The sequence below is a fragment of the Pempheris klunzingeri genome, chromosome 23, assembly GCF_042242105.1.
Source record: "Pempheris klunzingeri isolate RE-2024b chromosome 23, fPemKlu1.hap1, whole genome shotgun sequence".
Taxonomy (NCBI): domain Eukaryota; kingdom Metazoa; phylum Chordata; class Actinopteri; order Acropomatiformes; family Pempheridae; genus Pempheris; species Pempheris klunzingeri.
In genome coordinates this window covers 8,687,136-8,708,016 of record NC_092034.1, presented here as the reverse complement: position 1 = coordinate 8,708,016, position 20,881 = coordinate 8,687,136, and the positions used below count along the sequence as shown (strand labels likewise).

The 20,881-nt window shown below is 42.1% G+C and overlaps 1 protein-coding gene, 1 long non-coding RNA gene and 1 pseudogene across 2 annotated transcripts; 2 read left to right on the top strand and 1 right to left on the bottom strand.

Annotated features, from left to right (window-relative positions):
• The first annotated feature begins 5,247 nt into the window (after nt 1-5,247).
• LOC139222511 (uncharacterized) lies at nt 5,248-6,209 on the top strand. The gene is made up of 3 exons (XR_011585926.1): nt 5,248-5,338; nt 5,952-6,016; nt 6,107-6,209. It is a non-coding gene; the product is annotated as an uncharacterized lncRNA (long non-coding RNA).
• Nucleotides 6,210-12,016: 5,807 nt separating this feature from the next.
• On the top strand, nt 12,017-14,679 carry LOC139223002 (claudin domain-containing protein 1-like). The gene is made up of 4 exons (XM_070854926.1): nt 12,017-12,308; nt 13,165-13,272; nt 13,503-13,640; nt 14,459-14,679. Exons 1-4 carry the CDS (start codon nt 12,017-12,019, stop codon nt 14,677-14,679), a joined length of 759 nt encoding a protein of 252 aa, XP_070711027.1.
• Nucleotides 14,680-16,589: 1,910 nt separating this feature from the next.
• On the bottom strand, nt 16,590-20,722 carry LOC139222954 (N-acyl-aromatic-L-amino acid amidohydrolase (carboxylate-forming) B-like; annotated as a pseudogene).
• Nucleotides 20,723-20,881: the final 159 nt, after the last annotated feature.

Sequence of the window (20,881 nt, the reverse complement as noted above, 5' to 3'; positions counted from 1 at the left end):
GACAACACCTGCTACAACAACAACACCTCCAGCAACAACAACAGGTGCTGCAACAACAACAGTTGAAGCAACAACAACAGCTGAAGCAACAACAACAACTGAAGCAACAACAACAGCTGAAGCAACAACAACAGGTGTTGCAACAACAACAGTTGAAGTAACAACAACTGCTGAAGCAACAACAACACCTGCTCCAACTACATCACATGTAGCAACAACAACAGCTGCTCCAACAACAACAACTGCTTCAACTACAACACCTGCTGCAACAACAGCTGAAGCAACGACAACACCTGCTCCAACTACAACACCTGCTCCAACTACAACACGTGCTGGAACAACACCTGCTCCAACAACAACAACTGCTTCAACTACAACACCTGCTGCAACAACAACAGCTGAAGCAACGACAACACCTGCTCCAACTACAACACTTGCTCCAACTACAACACATGCTGCAACAACAACACCTGCTCCAACAACAACAGCTGCAGCAACAACAACAGCTGAAGCAACAACACCTGCTCCAACAACAACAGCTGAGCCAATGACAACACCTGCTACAACAACAACACCTCCAGCAACAACAACAGCTGCTCCAACTACAACACCTGCTCCAACTACAACAGCTGAAGCAACAACAACAGCTGCAGCAACAACAACAGCTGCAGAAACAACAACAACTGAAGGAACAACAACAACTGAAGCTACAACAATAGCTGAAGCAACAACAACAGCTGAAGCAACGACAACACCTGCTCCAACTACAACACTTGCTCCAACTACAACACATGCTGCAACAACAACACCTGCTCCAACAACAACAACAGCTGAAGCAACAACACCTGCTCCAACAACAACAGCTGAGCCAATGACAACACCTGCTACAACAACAACACCTCCAGCAACAACAACAGCTGCTCCAACTACAACACCTGCTCCAACTACAACAGCTGAAGCAACAACAAGAGCTGCAGCAACAACAACAGCTGCAGAAACAACAACAACTGAAGGAACAACAACAGCTGAAGCTACAACAATAGCTGAAGCAACAACAACAGCTGAAGCAACAACAACAGCTGCAGCAACAACAACAGCTGCAGAAACAACAACAACTGAAGGAACAACAACAGCTGAAGCTACAACAACAGCTGAAGCTACAACAACAGCTGAAGCAACAACAACAGCTGCAGGAACAACAACAGCTGAAGCAACAACAACAGGTGCTGCAACAACAACAGTTGAAGCAACAACAACAGCTGAAGCAACAACAACAACTGAAGGAACAACAACAGCTGAAGCAACAACAACAGGTGTTGCAACAACAACAGTTGAAGCAACAACAACTGCTGAAGCAACAACAACACCTGCTCCAACTACATCACATGTAGCAACAACAACAGCTGCTCCAACAACAACAACTGCTTCAACTACAACACCTGCTGCAACAACAGCTGAAGCAACGACAACACCTGCTCCAACTACAACACCTGCTCCAACTACAACACGTGCTGGAACAACACCTGCTCCAACAACAACAACTGCTTCAACTACAACACCTGCTGCAACAACAACAGCTGAAGCAACGACAACACCTGCTCCAACTACAACACTTGCTCCAACTACAACACATGCTGCAACAACAACACCTGCTCCAACAACAACAGCTGCAGCAACAACAACAGCTGAAGCAACAACACCTGCTCCAACAACAACAGCTGAGCCAATGACAACACCTGCTACAACAACAACACCTCCAGCAACAACAACAGCTGCTCCAACTACAACACCTGCTCCAACTACAACAGCTGAAGCAACAACAACAGCTGCAGCAACAACAACAGCTGCAGAAACAACAACAACTGAAGGAACAACAACAGCTGAAGCTACAACAATAGCTGAAGCAACAACAACAGCTGAAGCAACAACAACAGCTGCAGCAACAACAACAGCTGCAGAAACAACAACAACTGAAGGAACAACAACAGCTGAAGCTACAACAACAGCTGAAGCTACAACAACAGCTGAAGCAACAACAACAGCTGCAGGAACAACAACAGCTGAAGCAACAACAACAGGTGCTGCAACAACAACAGTTGAAGCAACAACAACAGCTGAAGCAACAACAACAACTGAAGGAACAACAACAGCTGAAGCAACAACAACAGGTGTTGCAACAACAACAGTTGAAGCAACAACAACTGCTGAAGCAACAACAACACCTGCTCCAACTACATCACATGTAGCAACAACAACAGCTGCTCCAACAACAACAACTGCTTCAACTACAACACCTGCTGCAACAACAGCTGAAGCAACGACAACACCTGCTCCAACTACAACACTTGCTCCAACTACAACACATGCTGCAACAACAACACCTGCTCCAACAACAGCTGAAGCAACAACAACAGCTGCAGCAACAACAACAGCTGAAGCAACAACAGCTGCTCCAACAACAGCTGGAGCAACAACAACCGCTAAAGCAACAACAACACCTGCTCCAACTACAACACGTGCTGCAACAACACCTGCTCCAACAACAACACCTGCTGCAACAACAACAGCTCCAGCAACAACAACAACTGCTCCAACTACAACACCTGCTGCAACAACAACACCTGCTCCAACTACAACAGCTGAAGCAACAACAACACCTGCTCCAACAACAACAGCTGCAGGAACAACAACAGCTGAAGGAACAACAACAGCTAAAGCAACAACAACAGCTGAAGCAACAACAACAGCTGCTCCAACTACAACACCTGCTGCAACAACAACAGCTGAAGCAACAACAACAGCTGAAGCTACAACAACAGCTGAAGCAACAACAACAGCTGCTCCAACAACAACAGCTGCAGCAACAACAACAGCTGAAGGAACAACAATAGCTGCTCCAACAACAACAGCTGCAGCAACAACAACAGCTGCAGGAACAACAACAGCTGCACGAACAACAACAGCTGAAGCAACAACAACACCTGCTCCAATTACAACACCTGCTACAATAACAACACCTGCTCCAACAATAACAGCTGCAGCAACAACAACAGCTGCTCAAACAACAACAGCTGCAGCAACAACAACAGCTGAAGCAACAACAACACCTGAAGGAACAACAACACCTGAAGGAACAACAACAGCTGCTCCAACTACAACAGCTGCTCCAACAACAACAGCTGCAGGAACAACAACACCTGCTGCAACAACAACAGCTGCTCCAATTACAACACCTGCTACAATAACAACACCTGCTCCAGCAATAACAGCTGCAGCAACAACAACAGCTGTTCCAACAACAACAACAGCTGAAGCAACAACAACATCTGCTCCAACTACAACACCTGCTGCAACAACAACAACAGCTGAAGCAACAGCAACAGCTGCAGGAACAACAACAGCTGAAGCAACAACAACAGCTGCTGCAACTACAACAACTGCTGCAACAACAACAGCTGAAGCAACAACAACACTTACTCCAACTACAACACCTGCTGCAACAACAGCTGAAGCAACAACAACAGCTACTCCAACAACAGCTGCAGCAACAACAACAGCTGCAGCAACAACAACACCTGCTCCAACAACAACAGCTGCTCCAACTACAACACCTGCAGCAACAACAACAACCGAAGCAACAGCAACACCTGCTACAACAACAACACCTGCTCCAACAATAACAGCTGCAGCAACAACAGCTGATCCAACTACAACACCTGCTGCAACAACAACAGCTGAAGCAACAACAACACCTGCTCCAACTACAACACCTGCTACAACAACACCTGCTACAACTACAACAGCTGAAGCAACAACATCACCTGCTCCAACAACAACAGCTGCAGGAACAACAACAACTGAAGGAACAACAACAGCTAAAGCAACAACAACAGTTGAAGCAACAACTACAGCTGAAGCAACAACAACAGCTGCTCCAACTACAACACCTGCTGCAACAACAACAGCTGAAGCAACAACAACACCTGCTCCAACTACAACACCTGCTACAACAACACCTGCTCCAGCTACAACAGCTGAAGCAACAACATCACCTGCTCCAACAACAACAGCTGCAGGAACAACAACAACTGAAGGAACAACAACAGCTAAAGCAACAACAACAGTTGAAGCAACAACTACAGCTGAAGCAACAACAACAGCTGCTCCAACTACAACACCTGCTACAATAACAACACCTGCTCCAACAATAACAGCTGAAGCAACAACAACATCTGCTCCAACTACAACACCTGCTGCAACAACAACAGCTGAAGCAACAACAACACCTGCTCCAACAACAACAGGTGAAGCAACAACACCTGCTCCAACAACAACAGCTGCAGGAACAACAGCAGCTGAAGCAACAACAACACTTGCTCCAACTACAACACCTGCTGCAACAACAGCTGAAGCAACAACAACAGCTGCTCCAACAACAACAGCTGCAGTAACAACAACAGCTGAAGCAACAACAACAGCTGCTCCAACTACAACACCTGCAGGAACAACAACAGCTGAAGCAACAACAACACCTGCTACACTAACAACATCTGCTCCAACAATAACAGCTGCAGCAACAACAACAGCTGAAGCAACAACAACACCTGCTCCAACTACAACACCTGCTACAACAACAAGAGCTGCTCCAACAACAACAGCTGCAGGAACAACAACAGCTGAAGCAACAACGGCAGCTGCTGCAACTACAACAACTGCTGCAACAACAACAGCTGAAGCAACAACAACAACTGAAGCAACAGCAACAGCTGAAGCTACAACAACAGCTGAAGCAACAACAACAGCTGCAGGAACAACAACAGCTGAAGCGACAACAACAGCTGCAGGGACAACAACAGCTGCAGGAACAACAACAGCTGAAGCAACAACAACAGCTGCAGCAACAACAACAACTGAAGGAACATCTACAGCTGAAGCAACAACAACAGCTGAAGCAACAACAACAGCTGCAGGAACAACAACAACTGAAGGAACAACAACAGCTGTTCCAACTACAACAGCTGAAGCAACAACAACAGCTGCAGGAACAACAACAGCTGCTCCAACAACAGCTGAAGCAACAACAACAGCTGCAGGAACAACAACAGCTACAGCAACAACAACAACTAAAGGAACAACAACAGCTGCTCCAACTACAACAGCTGCAGGAACAACAACAGCTGCTCCAACAACAACAGCTGAAGCAACAACTGCTGCACCTACAACTGTAGGACTCATAACAAGGGTGACTTTTAGATCTGCTCTCGACACATTTACAAATGACTTGCTGGATCCATCATCTGAAGCCTTCAAAAGTCGAGCTTCAATGATAAGAGGACAGGTAAGTGTCAACTGTAGAATAAAATCTGCTGGTAAATATATTGAATTAGGCTATTTTATCCAAGAGCACAAGCCCTAATACCACCAATAAGATACTTATGAGATCCTACTGCTATTGAAATGTAGTTACAGAGGGGAAAAAAATATCTTGGCATTTTAGAGAAAAGGTGAAATAAATTAAACTCTTGGAGTACAGTGTTGGAAAATCCGTTAAACAGCTACATTACTGTAAGAGGAAATTTCACCCACCATGAAGGAGAACAAATACCAGCTAAAGAAATCTGAACACTACCCAGGAATTCACATGAAGAAACTTAATATTACTGTAAAAACTGAACAGATAACCTATTCTTTTAAACCCTGTTCTGGTGCACATCAGATCAATTTGTTTTCTGCATTACAGGAAGAACAGAAAACACAAGAGAAATACAACAACAGGAAAATTAGAGAGCTCATCTTTATGCTTACTAAACTGTCCACATATGTGTGAATGTATGAAGACAAATACAATATATCTTATATATATATATATATATATACACAGAGTTAAGTTTTCTAAGGCAAAAATAGAAGTAGAAAGTTTTCAAATACAACTTGTTTTTCTATTTCTGCAGCTCACACCTTTTTACCAAAGGGCGTTCCCTTCCTCCTTCAGGTCCTTGAATGTGGTCTCATTCAGGTAATTTCAATTATCTATTGGATGACAATCTAAGAAAAGTGGCTTAAATCGGATATTTTAAACAATGTTTTTTTCTTTCTCCTTCTGCAGAAGTGGATCAGTCATCAACGAGTTTGACCTTAACTTTGCAAGAACATCTCCTCCTAATAACACTCAGATTGCGAATGTTTTAATCAACGCAGCTTCAAATGTCACTGGCTTCGACATTGAAGGGAGCTCCATCAACGTGGATGGTACACGTAAGTAATACTTACGAGTGTTACAAGATTAAAATTTCAAAAATTGCACAACTGTTTACTAAACTAATGTATCGTCCCCTTTTCTCCTCATGCAACAACACCTGCTCCAACAACAGCTGAAGCAACAACAACAGCTGCAGCAACAACAACACCTGCTCCAACTACAACACCTGCTGCAACAACACCTGCTCAAACAACAACAGCTTTGGCCCCCCAACCAACTTATACTGTTTCAGCAGACTTGCCAGCAGAACCTTTTTCAGATGATCTCAGAGACCCCACCAGCAGTCGTTTCAAAGAGCTTGAAGAAAGAGTTATAAAAGCGGTGAGAACAATATCTGTCTCAGTGTTGTGATATGAGAAAGTGTTATAGCTGTCAGACAATTTTGCTAAGCTGAAACTTTATTTCAGTTAAATTTGCACGTCTGTTCAATTTCTTTTCAAGACAGCTGTGCTTGAAAGCTATTTAAGGTCTTTCAATGTTATCCTTTTTGCAGTTCAATGAAATATACAGAAGAAGATTTGGTGAACGCTTTGAACGCTCCTTTGTGAAAGATTTCAGGTAAGATAATTTTTCTAACAATGGTTCATTGACTTTGTTTTATATGCAGGATTATGTTCTAAAAATTCTATTCTCTAATGCTGATAGTCAATCAATCAATCAATCAATCAATCTTTATTTATATAGTGCCAATTCACAACAGCGTTATCTCAAGACGCTTTACATAAAGCTGATAGTGTACTTGACATTGCAAAAGAATGATCTGAAATGATTTATTGACACTATCCCATTACATTTTATGATACAGTCCTGTACCACCAACACGTGTGGATGGCACTAAAGCAAATGTCGGGGTCGTGTTCAGTCGGACAACTACTACTGCAAACCTCCCACAGAACAGTGAAGTTGCTCAAACCTTAGTTGAAGCTGTGAATAATCCCAACAATACCTTTAATGTCAGCATAAACCCCAACACAGTTGCTATAACTGGTAAGTAATCACAACACAGTAGTTTGCTGTTATCCGTGTGTAAAATATTTGATGCTCATGCTCTGTTTTTAAAGTCATCATAAATTTACGTTGCTAGACAGGATCAATAAAGATAGTTTTCGGTTTTGTACAGTTCAATCCATCCATTCAATAGAGTAATGAGGTATTCTCTAAACTACCTCGTATTCAGCGAGAATACTTGCAATGTAGATAATTTGTTATAAACTGTGAAATCTTTGACATTGTTGACTTCAGATTGAGATGAAATGCTAAAAAGTCTACAAAGTCAAGTCTGTCTAAGTGTAATATGATGATCCTTAAAGTATATAGTACAACAGTGAGTTTGACATCAAATAATCAGAAGAAAGAAAGCCATTTTGATTTGGGCACAAATTCTATTTACTTACTCTTTACAAAATGTTTTTACAGCAAGTCCAGTACCTACAAATGCTGCACCTGTAACTGCACCACCTGCAACTGCTGCACCTACAACTGTAGGACTCATAACAAGAAGGGTGACTTTTAGATCTGCTCTCAGCACATTTACTAATGACTTGCTGGATCCATCATCTGAAGCCTTCAAAAGTCGAGCTTCAATGATAAGAGGACAGGTAAGTGTCAACTGTAGAATAAAATCTGCTGGTAAATATATTGAATTAGGCTATTTTATCCAAGAGCACAAGCCCTAACACCACCAATAAGATACTTATGAGATCCTACTGCTGTTGAAATGTAGTTACAGAGGGGAAAAAAATATCTTGGCATTTTAGAGAAAAGGTGAAATAAATTAAACTCTTGGAGTACAGTGTTGGAAAATCCGTTAAACAGCTACATTACTGTAAGAGGAAATTTCACCCACCATGAAGGAGAACAAATACTAACTGAAGAAATCTGAACACTACCCAGGAATTCACATGAAGAAACTTAATATTACTGTAAAAACTGAACAGATAACCTATTCTTTTAAACCCTGTTCTGGTGCACATCAGATCAATTTGTTTTCTGCATTACAGGAAGAACAGAAAACAAGAGAAATACAACAACAAGAAAATTAGAGAGCTCATCTTTATGCTTACTAAACTGTCCACATATGTGTGAATGTATGAAGACAAATACAATATATCTTATATACATATATATATATATATACAGAGTTAAGTTTTCTAAGGCAAAAATAGAAGTAGAAAGTTTTCAAATACAACTTGTTTTTCTATTTCTGCAGCTCACACCTTTTTACCAAAGGGCGTTCCCTTCCTCCTTCAGGTCCTTGAATGTGGTCTCATTCAGGTAATTTCAATTATCTATTGGATGACAATCTAAGAAAAGTGGCTTAAATCGGATATTTTAAACAATGTTTTTTTCTTTCTCCTTCTGCAGAAGTGGATCAGTCATCAACGAGTTTGACCTTAACTTTGCAAGAACATCTCCTCCTAATAACACTCAGATTGCGAATGTTTTAATCAACGCAGCTTCAAATGTCACTGGCTTCGACATTGAAAGCAGCTCCATCAACGTGGATGGTACACGTAAGTAATACTGAGTGTTACAAGATTAAAATTTCAAAAATTGCACAACTGTTTACTAAACTAATGTATTGTCCCCTTTTCTCCTCATTTACAGCTTCAAGTGGAGTAAGCCACAAGGTCAGTCTCATCACTGCATCCTGCCTGGTACTGTTGTCATGGCTACTGTCAAGCCAGCAGTAGCATGATTGCTGATTTCCATTTGAAATGCCATCACTGGTTTGAGCAAGGACTTTAGAGTCATGATTGTCTGAAGTGTTGTACAGCTTCAGAAGTACGCACAATCAAATTTCACAATGACCGGACACACTGCTGACAGTGGATTAGTAATGTCTGTCGAACTGAAGGAATCTGAGTGGGAGTGTCCAGAATCCTGACAGAATGACACAGACAGCTTCAAACACCTGATTCATTCAATCATCACCACAATCAATATATAACACTATCTCAATAACTTCGCTTTACACTATTAATGTACAAATGCATCTCCTTTCAGTGAACATTGTGTTATAGCAATATGTAACTTATAGTCTACTCTTGTTGACTGTCAAGTAAAATTGGGCACACTGGAAAGTAAAACCATAATGTTTTTACTTTCTTCACAAATAATAATTTGAATGCTAGATTTCGAACTGGACTTTTTGAGATTTTTTTTTTTTTTTTAAATAAATATGTAATGTAATGTGTATGTATACAAAGATGAATTAAAACCTTGTTTTAGTTTTAACTTAAAATAATCCACACTGTTCTGTAGTCTCCAAATCCATGTAACATTCATGTTTAGGTTTCACATGATAACATAGCTTAGTATAACATGGCACAGCTCCACAGAGAGCATATTGTGAACGCAGGTACAAGTGCCTTAAATTAAATGAAGGAGCACAAGCAGCTCATAGCGGGCTGCACACCCAAACCCTGTTCGAATGCATAGAATTGTATCAAAAGTCATCATATTTATAATGTATATGTCACAACAATGCTGTCACTTTCCTTAATTATATAAAGTATTTATGTAATCGTGCAGAGCTGTATTCTGTGAGACTGATTGTAATTTGTACGATTGCTGTCAGAAGTATTAACATGATCAGAATACACTTTAAATTGTCTCTCGTGTGATTATTTGAAATTGTGGTGGGTACGTGTATTGGGACATGTTTAATGTGAAGAGCCTGGTGCACTGGCGATGTTTACAGAAAATCAAACCCCACTTTGTGATTTCATATAATTAGATGCCACAATAGCATCTTAAATCTTCTTAATCTTAGCATCTTAAAATCAGCTGGACTCAGCCTTTGTTGTGTCAGTGAAACAGGTTTGTTTCAAAAAGAGAGGGCTGGGAGTGGTGCATACTTTACTTTGGCTGTGCCGTTCTTATTTATTATAATGCTGCCAGCCAGTGTGAAAGAATCATTGTTCTCAATATACGTCAAACTCTGGGTCACCAGCTGCACCAAAACCAGAATTGTCAGAGTTAATTTTCCATGATAATACAGAGTTATGTTGCAAAAGACTTTAGGCTGCCACAGTAAAAAGCCTGTTTACCCATAGACTGTATAACAGATGTGGGCGTGATGTGGCTCTGAAAAGTGAAACCAATGGGGAACTGCCTTCAATCTGCATTTTTTCAAATGGCAAGCAAGGGGCAACTCTGTTTGTTGCCAAAAGATATCATATTGTGTCGAAGTCTATGAGAAAATGACCCTTGACTCACTTGATTTAGTGCTTCAGTCGACACTGTCCTAAGGAGTTTATGGTCTAAATCACTTTATCCAAGTCTTCCTCAACGCAGCATGATGTTCATTTCATAAATTGTGATCCCATTTAGAGTAAAATAGATGATAAAGCAAGGTATGCTTTACGGTAGAACTACCTTGTGACTAACCAATCAGAAGCAGGTCATGCCTAAATCTAATCAATCACCCCTATTTCAGGACGTCACCCCTAACAATGCCAAAAAAAATGCCAAACTTAAGGTTTCCAAACCAACGGGTGATGTCACTGTGCCAACGTCCATTTCTTTTATGTAGTCTATGTGTTTACCATAAATCTTCCTACAAGCTTGACATTTAAGTCGATAAGGAAGCCACTTCTGCTGTTTTATAGGCAGGCCTAAACAGACTTCATCGCAAAGCACACTTCAATGATTAATAAAGTAGAAATAAAGGCGACAACTTTCACAAAATTCCCCAAAAAAATCAAATTGTGAACTTCAAGATGCCTGAAAGCTAGTTTGTAAGATAAATCCTGGCAAAATGTTCGCCTACATTGTCTGTGATAGAAAGCAGAATCTCTTTACAGAACTCTTTCTACAAAAACTTTTATTAGGAGACGAAAAACTAAGGGCTTAAGCACCCTACAGCAATGCTATCTATCTATCTATCTATCTATCTATCTATCTATCTATCTATCATGATAACAAACTGAATATTTTGGACTGTTTTTAGGACAAAACACATTTTGAATTGGTCACTCTGGGCTCTGAGAATGACTTTTTTCCATTTCATATACCAAACTATGATACTGGAAATAATCATTAGTTGCAGGCGTGTAGTTTTTAGAATACTTAACTTTAATCATTTCCTCGAACACTTCCTCACATTTTTACTTTGATATCAGTGCTGTGTCGCCCACAGTGCTGCTGTGTTTCCCTGCTCTCTGGGCAACGTGGACAGATAAAGACGCGTAAGCTTCCTTGCTGAGAAAAGGTTATTTTTATATCGGCTGATGAGCGGAACCGGAAGAGGAAAACGCATGGATTAGTGTGTTTACAACTCGTATCATCCTGGGTGCACCCGGCATCACCCCGCCGTCCAAACCAGACTCAAGCAATTTGCATTTTGCCGGCTGGTGCTGTCTAGGACACAACGCATCTCATCATACAGGCCTGTTTGACCGTCTTTGCTGGGGACTGGGGGCTGTTGTTGCGGACTAGCTGCGTGGGATCTGCCGCAGCGTCGGGCCATCCACCATCTGTGGAAGTGGGACAGGGGAACAGATGGCGCATCCAAGCCGGCCTGCAGGGCTGCTGACGCTGACTGCTCGGACAGCACTGAGGATGAGTATCAGTCATTAAAAATACAAGGCTGTTGGCTATTGCACATATTTTGCAGACTTGATGATGCCAGAGTGACTTGGATCAGGGGGGGGGTCTGACAGGAAGCATCGCACGTAGCGCAAATTGATGCGCGACGACTCCACCGCTGGCATCAACTTAATCCCTTTTGACGTGTCTCTGGCTCGGTGAACAATGGTTGACAACCGCTACGCTACAGCTCTGGTCATCGCCTGCGTGCTGAGCATACTGGCCACCGTGTATCTGTCGGTGGCCATCGGGACGCAGCACTGGTACCAGTACACCAGCCCCACCGTGCGCGGAGAGGCCAACGTGTCCGAGCTGCGCTCCCTGTATGAGGAGTTCATGGACGGGGAGTTTGATGAGAAAACCTACAGCGACACCCTGTTCCGCCTCAACGGGACCGTGGGCCTCTGGTGGCGGTGTGTGCTCGTCCCCGCCAACGCTCACTGGTACAAAGAGTCAGGTATGTGGAACATAATCATCTAAACCTGCAGGAGGTCACATCTGATCCATGACCTCCTGTCTCTGAAGTTTCAAACTGTGGAGCAGCTCTCCAAGTATCAGCCCCACCTTTTCAGAGGATCAGTGCCAAAGAATAAATGGCTAAAGGAGTGGTACTCCACTGATGCAGGTATCAGGTGACAGGCGCTGTTTGGACACAGGGGCCTATCATGAGAGAAAAAAAGCTGAGAAAGCCCCACCTTGTCTCATGTAGATGCCACCAGGTGTGGCTCATTCCCTCACAGGTAGGAGCTGTAAAACGGGAATATATCACCCCTGGATTATCACCAGCCCCACTCTGTGCCTCTAACCTACCACCATTACATTAGAGTCACAGAGCTAAGCATCAGATTTTCTGAAAAATAAATACAAGGTAGTACATAGAAGTAGCAAGTTTTAAGGCTGCAACCAACAATTAGTTTACTATTATAGAAATCTGAGTGAGTATAACTGACAACACTGTGTTCGCCTCTGCTGCAAAACAGTTTTCATAATTCACATTAAAAACAATCTGTAACCCTGTTCTTAGCATAAATTGCAAACAGATCAGCCTCCATGAATCAACCCATGTTATCCATTAAAAGCCCTTACTCTCTAAGCTGTAACAGTTCAATTGGTGTTTAAGATGATTGTGGTGATATGTAGCATTTTAGCACAATGGGGACAATGTTCTGATAGATACGGGTTCCCGAAACGAAAGTGAATACAGGTTTGGAGTTTCTCTTCACCGCACAAAATATTGATTAAATAGTTAACATTGCAAGACTATTACAGAAAATCCTCAGGCACTGGCGCTTCACAGAAGTTACTTCTTTCAGATGCAAAGATGGTGCTGGAGTGTCGAAGCTTCACTCTACCTCAGCAGTTCACACCCAAGTATAAGGAACCAGGAAACCACAACAGTGGAGAGGACATGCTGCGCACCTGTAAGTTCACTCCAACACGTTGAGTCATACTAAAGTGTTATAAGTTGAGTGAAGCTGTAAGAAATTATTTTCAGCCTCTTCTCCAGGTAATGCGTTAACTACGACCAGTATGTGATGTTGAATAACACATCCACCCCCCCCAATAAAAGCTGCTTCTTCTGTTAAGCTGAGGAAGTGAAGACCTCAGTTGGAACTCATGCTTTTCTGTGTCTTTGTACATGCATGTGTAGACTTGTGGAGGTTCCAGTTTCTGCTGCCGCTAGTGTCCCTGGGTCTGGTGGTGTTGGCAGGCTTCACCGGGTTCTGTGCCTGCCTCTGCCGAAGCCTCACGCCCACCCTTGGCATAGGAGTGCTTCACCTGCTTGCTGGTAAGACCTGCTCAGCTGGGCAGAACCTCTCACAGACACTGGCAGGTGTTACCGTGTTCATGCTCACACCAAGCTCTGGTTTCAGTTTGTGGTCCAATTTAAAATCCACCAATCACGTGTGAGCAGCAGTCTGTGTGGAGAGCAAAGGAGGCAGAACGCAATCGCCATCTGTCACCGACGGACTGTTGTTTGATGATGATTTCGCTTTTTATTAGGTTTTTTTTTCACAATTTATCATCGTTAATGTCTATCTGTTTATATAGATGAGCCGAATTGTCGAAGAGAGGAAAGAGGAAGTCGTGGCCTGGATGTCCATTATCTGTTATCTGAATGTATGCTGGCTACACTGAAAGCACCGAAACATTGATCACTGCCAAGAGATTGAGAAGAGATAGTCCCTTCCAACGTATTGCTTTGGTCTTGTGGTCAAAATATTTACTGTGAGATCACTCTGATTTCAAAACTGGTTTCTCGACTACAGCAGGCAGCTGTTCCCAGCTAAGAAGTGCAGTACAGTAAACAGCGTTAGCAACTAGCTGTTGAACAAAGACAGATATTTCTGCCAGCAGTTACACATACAACACAACAGCTCCTGTGCTTTTCCCACTATGATCAAAAGTCAAAATGTCTGCTGTGAAAAAGGCCTGTTTGCTGTAGCTCTGCAGCAAAATCTTTCTAGGATGAGTCTGTATGTGTTTGGCATATCAAAGAATATATGAAAGTCAAATTTCAAGCACAGAAATTTGCACTTCAGCCTCCACCTGGAAGACAGTCATCTAACAACGTCGCCTTACGCCCCCTCATTCTGTTTCCCGCAGGTCTCTGCACATTGGCCACAGTGTGCTGCTACCTTGCTGGGATGGACCTGCTGCACAGAGTGTCGATGCTGCCCGACAAGGTGGACGGCTCTCTGGGCTGGTCCCTCTATTTGGCCCTCATTTCCTCGCCACTCCACATGATGGCCGCCGCACTACTGGTGTGGGCGGCGCGCAGCCACAGTCAGAACTACTATCGCATGACCGCCTACCGGGTGGCATAGACTGAGATTCATCAGATGAATCTCTACCCCGTTTAAATTCACACCCCACTCTGACACCAAGATGCATTTTATGATTATCTCAGAGGAATAGGATGTGGGTTAATCTTTGCGTTTTTTCCCCTCTGATGGATTAGAGTGCATGTAGTCTATAGTAACGACCCTATCTGCTGCATTAAAAGATTTCTTTTTTTTTTTTTTATCTCTCTAGGGGTTATGGAATTGGCTTGAAAAAGGTCAACCAGAAAGATGTGTTCACAGGAACTTAACACCAAGCTGAAAAAGCATTAACTTTGCCCCAGTTTTGTATCACACATGAATTCGTTTCAGTTTCTGATTTAGAAAAAGAAAACCAGTTGAAACTACAGTACTCACCAAGTCATATGGTGGCATTTAGGAATGCAGCAACATCACTGCATTTGCAAACAAGTTTGACAGGGCGAGAAAGTCCGCAGATTAGGCAAACCTATTTAGAAGAGAAAATGTAAGTCAACGATTAAACTATTAACATCCTGTAGTTGTGTGTGCAGTTTTTCTCTCTTACTCGATAATTACTGACATTAAATATGTGCTCTTGTAGAGTTTTCTCCCGAAATAAAGCTCGTTTCTCGCCCCGTCAGATTTGACTCTATTATGTTGCTGTATCCCAGTACAATGTCATCATACTAGCATAACTATTAATCACTTTTTAAACAAAGACTGTTATGTTGGCTATATAAAGGCACCCACATCTGGGTGTGATCACAAGTGAGTGTCGTGGCATTTCCCTTTTGTTGCACTCATAAAAACCCTGTGTGATAAAGTGTAGAACAGGACAGGACAGGACAGGACAGGTGTACTGGACACACCCTGCGTCCTGAGTATGCTTCTCTGGTACTGCAGCAAGACCAAAACTGCAACATGTACTCAAACATAAGATATTTATTCTGACGCAGGTTTGCTGTTGTTTACTTCAGCTGCTTCAAAACATAGTTGGGCATCAATGAAGAGTACAGTGGCAATGACTTATTGTATATATGTCTCCGTTATGACAAAAGATTCACATTTTTTTTCCCACCATTTTTTTAAGTGTCATTTATTTATTCATGGCCAAGATTAGGGTCAGACTGTGTTTAATAATTTCTTTACCCAGTGCACTGTTTTCTTTGCTATCTTAAAGCTTATTTTTAACGTTCTTACTGATTTTGTAGGCTTTTGTAGAAAAGATCAAAAACAATATAGTAGTGGTTTTTCAGAATTTCATGTTTTGTTGCCCTTATGAGTTCTTATAAATTGGTTTCCACATCCTTTTGTGAATTCAGTTGTGTCATTATTTATTTAATTTATGTTACGTTTGCTCCTTTTCTGTTCTCCTCATTTGCTGTCGCCATTTCAATTCAACAGGACCTAAGGGAAAATGTTTCCCTGTTAGGCATTATGAATGTAATTTAAAGGCCATATTGTGATAAGCTACAGTATTCCTTTGCACTTAAAATTGTTGAACATATCCTGGATATTGCTGTAGTTGTCAGTAGTGAATTTCTATTTTTTGATGATCTAAATGTCCTTAAGATAAAATACATATAGGAAACACCATAGTTACCCTAAAAGCCATGCTTTATGTCTGCAGAAATATATAAATTACCACCAGTCACACAGTTTAACTAAAGAATGTCTGTGAAATGATACTCTGTGTGTGGTCTGATCACCATAAATCAGATTGTATTTTGCATATTCAGCCTTTAAAGTCAAGAAACAGTTTTATCCCTGAATCCACTGTAGCGTGAATAACAGCAAATGTCACTGTTTGACTGTGCTTTTGTGAATCTACAGTGAATGTGTCGTTCATTCCCCAGTTGTGAGTTTAAAAAAAAACAAACTGTACACCTAAATATTGTGTGTGTGAGAGTATGCGAGAGTCCACATGCTTGTTCCAAGCAACTGCTGTAATTTCAATAAAAGCTTTTTGTAAAATTTATTTCATAGTCACATCAGTCTCATCATGTCAAGTGTTTTGGAGGTGCGTCCTCACTCTTCTTCTTCTGATGCAAACTCTTGTTCGTTAGCCTGTTGCTCCTGCTCTGTCTGCACCCGGACCACGGGGATCATCACACGCCTTTTTCTGGCCAGGGAGAGAGCGATGCCCTTCTCGTAATAAGCACATTCATTGATGAAGAAAGGATACAGAGGCTCTTTTCCTTTGTACCTTAGCGTTTCACCTGAGAAAGTCTGGAATAGTGGGTCCTCAGGGTGGAGCAGACAGAAGTCTCGGTCCTGTGGGCGAGGGGCAGCCAATTAGGTTGATCGCTAATGAGCAACATATGAGATTTGAAATGTGTTAAGCAAAGGCCACTCAGAGCATTTGTGAGGTTTTAAAGCAGCTGGGCAACAAACAATTGTAGGTTTTTGGAGCTGTGGTCATAAAAAACTTTGATATTTTAGGGAACTTGCCGAGTTAAATGGGAAGTCTGATGCGAAGGGTAAAGTTTTGAAGCAGGGGGAACACAGCTAGCCCGGGTTTGTCAACAGGTGAAATATTCAATAAGGGCGACTATATTTCTCTCTGGGTGATAGTGACTTCCTGTAGTCTTGCACTGCGTTCATGTGATATCTAGTGATATCTCGTTAATGCTAATGTGAGCTAACCGTATATCTACAGATATGAGACATTTTGTGTGACTCTTGGCAAGAAAGTGAACAAATTTTTCCAAAATGTCAAACTATTAATTGAACAATTTAAAAATGATGTGTTTCATGATTTCATTGCTAATGTTTCTATCCATAAATGGTCTTAAACTATAAAAAGCTTTGCGACGTTCTAAAGATGGAACCGTTGCATTGGCGCGCCTGAATTTTGTCGTAAAAAGTAGGACTGCCGTCAAATCCCATCATCATTATAATTAAGGACTGCAAATTCCAACTCTCTTTGAAAATAATGATGCATTGTTTACTTTAGAGTAAAAGTAAACATCTATTATTCTACCTCCTGAAAAAGATTTACACTGACCACAAGCAAACAGCCACTTTAAATCCATGCTTGTAATGGCTCACGGCTGTGTGTACCCATTCAAAATCATGGCAGCCGACTGACAACTTTGAGCCAACGACTGACAACTTTAAGCCAACTGCTTAAAACCTCTGACACACAGATTGCTGCTACACACCTAAACTAAAAATTACCACCGATCAGTCATATGATTTCAATCAGTACTTGTGACGACACAGTTTCAACAGAAACTACATTGTGAGAATCACAATGGTGGTTATTTATGGAAAGGCTGCTATTCATGTTCGTCACAACAACAAAGCACTATTATCAAGAACTTTTAGATCACCCAGTGACAAAGTTACAGCGTTTTCTGATTTAATTCATCCTGGACGACTTCACACTGCTAATTTGTAAATGTTAATTTATCATTAAAAATGTTCCAAACTCTCCATATATGTTGAATTGTTTGCTTGACACATGTTTGAATCTCTAGGTAACACTAGCAATTGAACACTTTACTCTATTATATCTGTCATTATTAATGACAATTATTATGACATATTTCTTTCTATAACCATCCCTTGGAAGGAGGTCACGCGCTCCTGGCGGAAAAAGACTTCAACTTACAATCGTTGCCAGCTGTTAATTACAGTAATTACAGTAATTACAGTACTAAACGTGTGACGGTATGAAAACCATGTTGTGAATGTTCTTGAAGCCACTTGTTGTTGCAGCTGAGGACACAAATCCTGTTTGTGGTTTAATAACTAATTACAATGTCACAGCTGATACAAAAACACATAACACGTTTCATTTCTTCATGTATAGCAGAGCTCACACACTAGATATTAAACATGATTCATCCCTGGAGAGTGTAAAACGCCTTTTAACAAAGGTATCGGTACAAAAGGCCATGGTCCTTTTGTCCGTAGTGTTCTGTCGTTAAAGCTGCCCTGTACTTATTCATATTCATATTGTTAGGCGTTCTGTACCTGAAGTTGAGGATGAATGGCAGCTGTGATGTTGTGAGTCTCGCTGTCTCTCGGGTAATCTATGTGTTTGACCATGGTGAACACATCCACAAATCCTCCTTCAAAAATAGTACCTGAAAATGAAAGACAAACAAGCGTAAGAGGGCTTCAAACGAGAGCAAAAGGGGATAATAAAAGATGCACTTGCGGCATTTTGGAGCAAAAATAGTCATCTTGGTTATCTGTAGTAATCTGCACCTGAGTTGAAGAAATGGACCCAGTCGAGCACGTGCTGCACTCCAACTTTCATTGCCGTGTAGATGTTTGACCTCACCACACCGTGGGGCTGGGGGCCGATCTCCATGGCTGCCGAAAAAAAGGATTTTAGATGACAAATATTACAGATCAAATGCTTTTGATGAACTGGTGTGAAAGAATGAAAAAAAACTTACCAAAGCCATGTTTTCCCACTGAATCAAGGGAATATGACTCTTTATTGGAGACATCAAAGTGGATGTACCTCATTGGTATATCTGGCATCTGCCTCTGAAAGTGACGCGCCAGACTTAACTTAAGATTACTTGCATTAACAATCTCAATTCTTTGTTCAGTTTAAGTGTATTCTGAAAGTTTCTCAAACATGCAGGGTGAACTGATTTGAACTGTTTGTGCTTGCCTGCAGGTGTTTGAATATGTGCAGGCATATCCAGTCGCAGTCAGAGTATGCGATGAGACACAGGCCCATGTTGGCGGTGGTGTTGTGGAGGTCGCAAACGAGATCCACCGCCCCAGCACTTCCTTTGGGACCCAGCATGGCGTTGAGTTCTCTGGATCTGATCATCTCATAGGGAGCCGTGTCTGATATGGGACCACTGGGAGACAGAGAATTGATCTAATTAGCACTCATCATCCTCAGAACTGCCACCATGAGCATCGCCGGCCATCCTTGCTGCCTTACTTGAGGGTGGCATGGGTGAAGCAGCGGTTCAGGTCGGTGTCGATGTATCTGCGGCACCTCTGCATGGCCTGCGGGTTCGACAGCACCATTAGCACCGACACCGGCTCCTCCTCCGTCATTTTCCTTTCTGTCTTCAGCAGCTCTCTCACCAAGTACACCCCAGACAGCTCGTTGCCATGGGTACCGCCGCATACAGCGACCCGGGACAAGCTTGGCAAACGCACCTCCTTGACTACCTCCATCTGACTGAGCAGACAGAGATACAGTGGAATAAGTGTAAGAATTTGGACACATATGCAACAAAACTACCCTGCTACTGCATGTAATGCATTGTTCTGAGCAGCACATGCACAGACTGAGTTACATTTTCTCTGTTCACACACAACTTGTATCTTTAGTACACGTCAATGTCAAATGATGGGTTTTTTTCCCCCCTCTTTTTCACTCAGTGCGAGGTATCAGTGACTCCAGTGTGGATGTCACTGGGTACATTGTAGACAACACTGCAACACAAAGCAGAGACATCGATTTGTGAAACCTTACCTCGTTTTTCTAGCTTGCTGAAAACTGTAAAGGGGCAGTTCCGGCTTTAATTCGTACAAATGTTCTTTACTCTAAAGCAGCACTGAGATTAAAAGTCTATTCAAAGTCTCTTAACTGAGGAGAGGTTGAGGTAAAACAGGGTGAACTGTCAGCTCCACATTCACAAATAAGAGATGAAATGAATGACGAGGCATCATACTGTACATCTTACCCAATCTACCCTGGCCGTTACCCTCCTCTTCCCTTTCCCCCTGCCGTTTACCCTCTTCCACCCTCTCCCAGGCTTTCATGCAGTTTCACTGATTCAGCATTCCCATCCCTCCCTCTGTACAGGCTGTAGCTGCCTGTTATGCAAACTCTCACCGTCTCTCTACCACCTCTTGTCCACCGCACTGCACTGTACTACACTGTATCATAGGCAGGGTGTGTCCTGAGTGTGACGTCGCACATCGGTTGCTTCCTCTGGTCCCAACAGCTGTGAGGTCCACCAAACTGTAAGCCCCTCCCCAGCTCTCCCCAACTCCCTGTTTCTCTCTGCCCCGTGTATAGGATGGTAGGTTCCAGTCTGCCTTTCAGAAAATTGGCTGAAAATAAATCTGCTGGCATGACACAGCAGGAGAGGCGCCTGTGGCGTGAACAGTGAAAGAAGCCGCTCTTCTCGTCGGGATCATAACAAGAGAACCAGTTGGTGATTGAATACAAGGAGAAAAAAAAAGTTAAAATTGCAGATTAAATCTTATCTTAATATCCATTTTTCATTTTCTA

What these genes read in the sequence shown, in the direction of transcription:
- LOC139223002 (XM_070854926.1), top strand. Translation starts at nt 12,017, where the DNA reads ATGGTTGACAACCGCTACGCTACAGCTCTGGTCATCGCCTGCGTGCTG. An exon ending in TCACTGGTACAAAGAGTCAG is followed by an intron (nt 12,309 to 13,164) that starts GTATGTGGAACA and finishes TACTTCTTTCAG; the next exon opens with ATGCAAAGATGGTGCTGGAG. An exon ending in AGAGGACATGCTGCGCACCT is followed by an intron (nt 13,273 to 13,502) that starts GTAAGTTCACTC and finishes ATGCATGTGTAG; the next exon opens with ACTTGTGGAGGTTCCAGTTT.